This window comes from Oncorhynchus tshawytscha, linkage group LG26 (genome assembly GCF_018296145.1).
Source record: "Oncorhynchus tshawytscha isolate Ot180627B linkage group LG26, Otsh_v2.0, whole genome shotgun sequence".
In the NCBI taxonomy this organism is placed as follows: Eukaryota; Metazoa; Chordata; class Actinopteri; order Salmoniformes; family Salmonidae; genus Oncorhynchus; species Oncorhynchus tshawytscha.
Genome location: NC_056454.1, coordinates 53,154,752 through 53,163,909, shown reverse-complemented (window position 1 = coordinate 53,163,909; position 9,158 = coordinate 53,154,752). Strand labels below are relative to the sequence as shown.

At 48.3% G+C, this 9,158-nt stretch overlaps 1 protein-coding gene and 1 long non-coding RNA gene across 2 annotated transcripts in view; both read right to left on the bottom strand.

The window, feature by feature from the left end:
* Positions 1–156: 156 nt before the first annotated feature.
* Positions 157–9,158, bottom strand: part of glb1l (galactosidase, beta 1-like) — a 39,236-nt gene continuing 30,234 nt past the window's right edge. Inside the window, 5 exon segments of the mRNA XM_042306829.1 lie at positions 157–502; positions 712–939; positions 1,507–1,638; positions 5,220–5,333; positions 5,878–5,967. Of these exon segments, the coding sequence (XP_042162763.1) occupies positions 185–502; positions 712–939; positions 1,507–1,638; positions 5,220–5,333; positions 5,878–5,967 (882 nt within the window). The 3' untranslated portion in view covers positions 157–184.
* On the bottom strand, positions 1,755–2,429 carry LOC121841019. Its single transcript, XR_006080055.1, has 3 exons — positions 2,401–2,429; positions 2,064–2,131; positions 1,755–1,766 (listed from the first exon to the last, which is right to left on the bottom strand). It is a non-coding gene; the product is annotated as an uncharacterized LOC121841019 (long non-coding RNA).

The window sequence follows — 9,158 nt, the reverse complement described above, 5'->3', positions numbered from 1 at the left end:
TGTCTGTGGTCTGTAGCTGTGATGTCATGTCTGTCTGTGGCCTGTAGCTGTGATGTCATGTCTGTCTGTGGCCTGTAGCTGTGATGTCATGTCTGTCTGTCTGTGGCCTGTAGCTGTGATGTCATGTCTGTCTGTGGCCTGTCAGCTGTGATGTCATGTCTGTCTGTGGCCTGTAGCTGTGATGTCATGTCTGTCTGTGGCCTGTAGCTGTGATGTCATGTCTGTCTGTGGCCTGTAGCTGTGATGTCATGTCTGTCTGTGGCCTGTAGCTGTGATGTCTGTCTGTGGCCTGTAGCTGTGATGTCTTGCCAGCAGTGTTGTTGAGCTGGGGCCGGTCCATGAAGAGGACCCTGGTGTGAGGAGGGGCCCTCTCTAGCTCCAGGACCGTGATGTTGTTGGGCTGGGTGGGGCTGAGCAGGGGCCCCGGGACGTACAGGGTCTGCTGGGGACCTCTCTTAGGCCAGTACCTGCCCAGGTTCACCCCGTTGATCCACACCTGTCCCTGTGAGCAGTGGAGAGGCAGAGGAGAGACGGTCTCAGTGGAGGATTTGACCCCAAGAAGGAACTCATAGTGAACACACGTCTGTTTGACTCTTGTTCTTCCAAGAACCATTGTGTTCATCGATCTCCATATTGGGAAAGTACTACACTAGTATTTCTGTACTTAGTGAGCCAGATGGTAAAAAGACTCAGTATTGATTATGTCCTCACCTTGGTCCATTCATTGAGCCGGAGAAAGGTGTCCCAGGCCAGACCGTTGGGAGGCAGGGTGCCCTGGTAGAAGACGGGCCCATCTGAGGGCCCTCTGACTGGGTTGGGCGGGGAGCGTCGCTGGCCTGACTGGGGCCATCCGGAGGCGATGGCTCCATCAATGTCCAGACGGTAGATCTGCCAATCTGTCAGCACATCTTTACCAAGGATCAGGTTACTCAACAGGCCCTGCAAAACACAGACATGACTGAGAAATCAACTGTAAGTCCATTCCTTAGCCTGAGTGCCAGACTGTTGGTGCTCAACTGTAAGTCCATTCCTTAGCCTGAGTGCCAGACTGTTGGTGCTTTTGCCCACTCATTGTCATTAAGGATTATCACTTCGCTCCTCTGAACTCTCCACTGGCTCCCAGTTGCGGCTCCCAGTCATTTCAACAACCTGGGCTTGCCTACAGAGGCTTGACTGTGTGTCCATTCCTTAGCCTGAGTGCCAGACTATTTGTGCTATCATGCAAACTCCTTTTTACTCATTGTCACGAGAAGTTTGGCTCGGCAAGAACACAAACCGATCTGGGATTTGGCGATCCATTCCTAGCGAAAGTTGACGAATACTTCCGTGAACATTCCTGTTGTAAACTCATAACTGAATTGTTTCTCTTTGATATTCGAGTGTGGATCCTTTATGGGACCAACGCACCTCACTTGCATAAATCTTGAACTGCTAAAACCTCTATTTTATTCAGATCAAGATATAAAACAAGTGTCTGTCTGTCTACTGAAGTTGAAGTAGACTTGCCTTGAAGTCGTTGATCTTGCTGCCAAAGTTGACTCGTCCCATGTTCTCTACTAGAACATCAACCTGGTCCCCCTGCTTCCCTGTTAGGTTCATCACCAGAGTCGTGTCTCTCTCCAGCAGCCCCTGGTACACCTGTATAGGAGCAGGACACAACCTCTACAACATGCAGACAGGACAAAACCATCACACATCCTCTCTACAACATGCAGACAGGACAAAACCATCACACAACCTCTACAGCATGCTGACCATCACACAACCTCTGAACAACATGCTGACAGCACACTTTAAAACCATCACACAACAGGCTCTGCAAAAACATGCTGACAGAAATCAAAACCATCAGCCACAACCTGCTACAACATGCTGACCATTCACACAACTCTGTGCTCAACATGCTGACCATTCACACAACCTCTGTACAACATGCTGACAGGACGAAACCATCACACTTGACTATTTGTGCTATCATGCAAACTCCCTTTTTCCATTGTCACGTGCCCGGGCAAGAACACAAACCGAGTTTGGATCCATTTAGAACACAATCAGGCCTGAACCTCTACAACATGCTGACCATCACACAACCTCTGTACAACATGCTGACAGGACGAAACCATCACACAACCTCTACAACATGCTGACCATCACACAACCTCTGTACAACATGCTGACAGGACAAAACCATCACATCCATTCTGTACAACATGCTGACCGTGAAACCATCACAAACTCACAACATGCTGACCATCACACAACCTCTGTACAACATGCTGACATGGGACGAAACCATCACATAAATCTTGAACTGTAAAACATGCTTTTACAGATCAAGAAACCATCACACAACCTCTGTCTACAACATGCTGACAGAAGTCGTTGAAACCATCACACAACCTCTGTACAACATGCTGACAGGACAAAACATCACACTGGTCCCCCTCTGTACAACATGCTGACAGGACGAAACCATCACACCCCTCTACAACATGCTGACCATCACACAACCTCTACAACATGCAGACAGGACAAAACCATCACACAACCTCTCTACAACATGCAGACAGGACAAAACCATCACACAACCTCTGTACAACATGCTGACAGGACGAAACCATCACACAACCTCTGTACAACATGCTGACAGGACGAAACCATCACACAACCTCTGTACAACATGCTGACCATCACACAACCTCTGTACAACATGCACAGGACAAAACAACATGCTGACCATCACACAACCTCTGTACAACATGCTAACAGGACAAAACCATCACACAACCTCTACAACATGCTGACCATCACACAACCTCTACAACATGCTGAACATCACACAACCTCTACAACACGCTGAACATCACACAACCTCTACAACACATGCTGAACATCACACAACCTCTACAACATGCTGAACATCACACAACCTCTGAACAACATCGAATACTTATGTAAGATTCTGGAACGGCGCCTGACATTCTGACCACCGCTCACGTTGCAAAATGAAATGTACACAGACATGTTAATAATTTCATCTAAACTGCTCACGAGCGTCTGCACAGCCAGGCACTGAAATAGAACATGGTTCTCTTAGACGCACTGCAAGTCCCGCCTCTCCAATCTCATTGGTTGTTAGGAGCATATACCCACGTGGGTGTTTGAAAGATGAACTGAGGTCCACACTCCAGTCCAGTTGGTGGTGGTAATGCACCTTAAAGTTGGTTGCCAACCGCCAGATAAAATCCACAGAAGACGACTACTGAAGAAGAGATGTTTTAGGAACTTACTAGGCTTCCCCTTGTTATCTGTGGATTAGATTACATTTCAGAGTAGAGATCACATGATTTTGTGTGACTCAAAATTCTACAAAGATCCTGTCCCCAAATTAATATAGTTTGTTCAGAGTTCGTTTTGATATTTCAACCTGCGTGTCTTGATCCCATCTGGTGTGGATGGACAAAATCAACATGCTCACGCACACGCATGTGCTCTGTATAGTCAGCAGCGTTTTCCACCACCAGTAGAGGCACCGTCTGAATGACCAGACGAGGACAGCACTAGTGGTGTGACAGACAGACACCTACCAGATTAAGACAGACACCTACCCCATTAAGACAGACAGACAGACACCTAGCCCATTAAGACAAGACAGACACCTAGCCCATTAAGACAAGACAGACAGACACCTAGCCCATTAAGACAAGACAGACAGACACCTACCCCATTAAGACAAGACAGACAGACACCTAGCCCATTAAGACAAGACAGACAGACACCTAGCCCATTAAGACAAGACAGACAGACACCTAGCCCATTAAGAAGACAGACAGACACCTAGCCCATTAAGACAGACAGACACCTAGCCCATTAAGACAGACAGACACCTAGCCCATTAAGACAGACAGACACCTAGCCCATTAAGACAGACAGACACCTAGCCCATTAAGACAGACAGACACCTAGCCCATTAAGACAGACAGACACCTAGCCCATTAAGACGGACGGACACCTAGCCCATTAAGACGGACGGACACCTACCCCACGGACGGGCGGACACCTACCCCACGGACGGACGGACGGACACCTACCCCGGACGGACGGACGGACACCTACCCCACGGACGGACGGAAGGACACCTACCCCACGGACGGACGGAAGGACACCTACCCCACGGACGGACGGACGGACACCTACCCCACGGACGGACGGACGGACACCTACCCACACGGACTACCCCACGGGCGGACACCTACCCCACGGACGGACGGACGGACACCTACCCCACGGACGGACGGACACACCTACCCCACGGACGGACGGACGGACACCTACCCCACGGACGGACGGACGGACACCTACCCCACGGACGGACGGACGGACACCTACCCCACGGACGGACGGACGGACACCTACCCCACGGACGGACGGACGGACACCTACCCCACGGACGGACGGACGGACACCTACCCCACGGACGGACGGACGGACGGACACCTACCCCACGGACGGACGGACGGACACCTACCCCACGGACGGACGGACGGACACCTACCCCACGGACGGACGGACGGACACCTACCCCACGGACGGACGGACGGACGGACACCTACCCCACGGACGGACGGACGGACACCTACCCCACGGACGGACGGACGGACACCTACCCCACGGACGGACGGACGGACGGAGACCTACCCCACGGACGGACGGACGGACACCTACCCCACGGACGGACGGACGGACGGACGGACACCTACCCCACGGACGGACGGACGGACGGACACCTACCCCACGGACGGACGGACGGACGGACACCTACCCCACGGACGGACGGACGGACGGACACCTACCCCACGGACGGACGGACACCTACCCCACGGACGGACGGACGGACACCTACCCCACGGACGGACGGACGGACACCTACCCCCGGACGGACGGACTGACACCTACCCCACGGACGGACACCTACCCCACGGACGGACACCTACCCCACGGATGGACGGACACCTACCTCCATTAAGACAGACTGACGCCTACCCCCATGCCCGGTCATGAACCAGGACAGACACCTAACCCACGGACGGACGGACAGACGGACACCTACCCCACGGACGGATGGATGGACGGACACCTACCCCACGGCCGGACACAGATGGACACCTAACCCCATTAAGACAGACAGACACCTACCCCACGGACAGAGAGACACCTACCCCACAGACAGAGACATATGCCCGGTCATGAACCCCATTCAGAGGAGAGATTAGGGGTGTGTCTTCTGGCAGGTCCCTGGGCAGCTTGGTCCGGTACAGCATGAAGCCATAGTACTAGCCAACAGACAGGTACAACATTAAACACATTAAGTCAAGTTAAAACAATGTGAATTGTTTCTTAGACCTACCTTCCATAACTATACCAGATGGTTCCCAGGATAGAGACCTACCTTCCATAACTATACCAGATGGTGTCCCAGGATAGAGACCTACCCTGTATAACTATACCAGATGGTGTCCCAGGATAGAGACCTACCTTCCATAACTATACCAGATGGTTCCCAGGATAGAGACCTACCCTGTATAACTATACCAGATGGTGTCCCAGGATAGAGACCTACCTTCCATAACTATACCAGATGGTGTCCCAGGATAGAGACCTACCCTGTATAACTATACCAGATGGTTCCCAGGATAGAGACCTACCTTCCATAACTATACCAGATGGTTCCCAGGATAGAGACCTACCCTGTATATAACTATACCAGATGGTGTCCCAGGATAGAGACCTACCCTGTATAACTATACCAGATGGTGTCCCAGGATAGAGACCTACCCTGTATAACTATACCAGATGGTTCCAAGGATGGAGACCTACCTGCTTCATCTCTTCAAAAGACAGAGGGTACAGTGACCGGACAGGACCCTGAGGTGACAGCGTGTCCAACAGGCTGCTGAGGTTCCCTACCTACCAAATAGAGCAGACGTTGAAGTCATACATCATGTTGTACTGTTATTTATTTCTCTTAGGGCATTGGTTTACAACCTGCAGGTCGTCCACACATTTCTTTGGTAGATAAAACAAACACATATATATATATATATATATACACACACACACACAGTGGGGCAAAAAAGTATTTAGTCAGCCACCAATTGTGCAAGTTCTCCCACTTAAAAAGATGAGAGGCCTGTAATTTTCATCATAGGTACACTTCAACTATGACAGACAAAATGAGGGAAAAAAAATCCAGAAAATCACATTGTAGGATTTTTAATGAATTTATTTGCAAATTATGGTGGAAAATAAGTATTTGGTCACCTACAAACAAGCAAGATTTCTGGCTCTCACAGACCTGTAACTTCTCCTTTAAGAGGCTCCTCTGTCCTCCACTCATTACCTGTATTAATGGCACCTGTTTGAACTTGTTATCAGTATAAAAGACACCTGTCCACAACCTCAAACAGTCACACTCCAAACTCCACTGGCCAAAGAACACCATACCTACTGTGAAGCATGGGGGTGGAAATATCATGCATTGGGGCTGTTTTTCTGCAAAGGGACCAGGACGACTGATCCGTGTAAAGGAAAGAATGAATGGGGCCATGTATCGTGAGATTTTGAGTGAAAACCTCCTTCCATCAACAAGGGCATTGAAGATGAAACGTGGCTGGGTCTTTCAGCATGACAATGATCCCAAACACACCGCCCGGGCAATGAAGGAGTGGCTTCGTAAGAAGCATTTCAAGGTCCTGGAGTGGCCTAGCCCGTCTCCAGATCTCAACCCCATAGAAAATCTTTTGGAGGGAGTTGAAAGTCTGTGTTGCCCAGCAACAGCCCCATAACATCACTGCTCTAGAGGAGATCTGCATGGAGGAATGGGCCAAAAATACCAGCAACAAGTGTGTGAAAACCTTGTGAAGACTTACAGAAAACGTTTGACCTCTCATTGCCAACAAAGGGTATATAACAAAGTATTGAGATAAACTTTTGTTATTGACCAAATACTTATTTTCCACCATAATTTGTAAATAAATTCATTAAAAATCCTACAATGTGATTTTCTGGATTTTTTTCTTCTCATTTTGTCTGTCATACTTGAAGTTTACCCCTATGATGAAAATTACAGGCCTCTCATCTTTTTTAAGTGGGAGAACTTGCACAATTGGTGGCTGACTAAATACTTTTTTTGCCCCAATGTGTGTATATATGCATATAGTTTATTCCAAAAATTAACATTTGGGAGTACTAAATGGTATTATAAGCAATTTTACATTTTATGTTTCACATTTTTAACAATGACAATAGGCCTTTCATCTAACATTTACTCTCTACTCTCTAAATTTAACATTCACTCTCAATTTAACATTTACTCTCTAAATTTAACATTCACTAAATTTAACATAACTGTTTTTTTATCATAAATCCAAGATATTTTATGTTAACCCTTTACACTGGGAATTGGCCTATATGGATAGGGCTACATTGAGATGTTTCTTACAGAAGAAATATGGAAAGCATAACCATGGTAGAGAGTACGAGGAAATCAAATCAAATTTTATTAGTCACGTGCCGAATACAACAGTGAAATGCTTAGTTTCAAGCCCTTAACCAACAATGCAGTTAAAAAAATACGTATAAGAAATAAAAGTAACAAGTAATTAAAGAGCAGCAGTAGAATAACAATAGTGAGACTATGTACAGGGGGGTACTGGTACAGAGGCAATGTGTGGGGGCACCGGTTAGTTGAGGTAATATGTACATGTAGGTAGAGTTATTAACATGACTATGCATAGATGACAACAGAGAGTAGCACCGGTTAGTTGAGGTAATATGTACATGTAGGTAGAGTTATTAAAGTGACTATTCATAGATGACAACAGAGAGTAGCAGCAGTTAGTTGTAATAGATAGGTAGAGTTATTAACGTGACTATGCATAGATGACAACAATAGCAGCAGCGTTGAAGATCTGCAACTAATCTGGTTAGCCATTTGATTAGGTGTTCAGGAGTCTTATGGCTTGGGGGTAAAAGCTGTTTTGAAGCCTCTTGGACCTAGACTTGGCGCTCCGGTACCGCTTGCCGTGCGGTAGTAGAGAGAACAGTCTATGACAAGGGTTGCTGGAGTCTTTGACAATTTTTAGGGCCTTCCTCTGACACCGGCTGGTATAGAGGTCCTGGATGGCAGGGAGCTTGGCCCCAGTGATGTACTAAGCAGACCACCATAGTGCCTGTGCCCAAGAACACTAGAACACAGCTGCACCAGAGAGAGCATCCTGACTGCCTGGTATGGCAACTGGGCGGCCTCCGACCGCAAGGCACTAGAGGGTAGTACGAACAGCCTAGTACATCACTGGGGCCAAGCTCCCTGCCAGTTGGTCAGCACATGCTCGGAGTACACGTCCTGGTAATCCGCCTGGCCCAGCAGCCTTGTCAATGTTGACCTGTTTAAAGGTCTTACTCACATCGGCTGCGGAGAGCGTGATCACACAGTCATCCGGAACAGCTGGTGCTCTCATGCATGTTTCAGTACCATTTGCCTCGAAGCGAGGATAGAAATAGTTTAGCTCGTCTGGTAGGATCGTGTCACTGGGCAGCTCTCGTCTGTGCTTCCCTTTTGTAGTCTAATGGTTTGCAAGCCCTGCCACATTTGGGGCGGCAGGTAGCTTAGTGGTTAGAGCATAGGGCCAGTAACCGAAAGGTGGCTAGATCGAATCCCCGAGCTGACAAGTTAAAAATCTGTCATTCTGCCCCTGAACAAGGCAGTTAACCCACTGTTCCCTGGTAGGCCGTCATTGTAAATAGAATTTGTTCTTAACTGACTTGCCTCATTAAATAAAGGTTAAAATAAAACATCCGAGCGTCAGAGCCGATGTCGTACGATTCCATCCTGTATTGATGATTTGCCTGTTTGATGGTTCGTCGGAGGGCATAGCGGGATTTCTTATAAGCTTCCGGGTTAGAGTCCCGCTCCTTGAAAGCGGCAGATCTAGCCTTTAGCTCAGTGCGGATGTTGCCTGTAATCCATTGTTTCTGTTTGGGATATGTACAGTCGTGGCCAAAAGTTTTGAGAATGACACAAATTAATTTTCACAAAGTCTGCTGCCTCAGTTTGTATGATGGCAATTTGCATATACTCCGGAATGTTATGAAGAGTC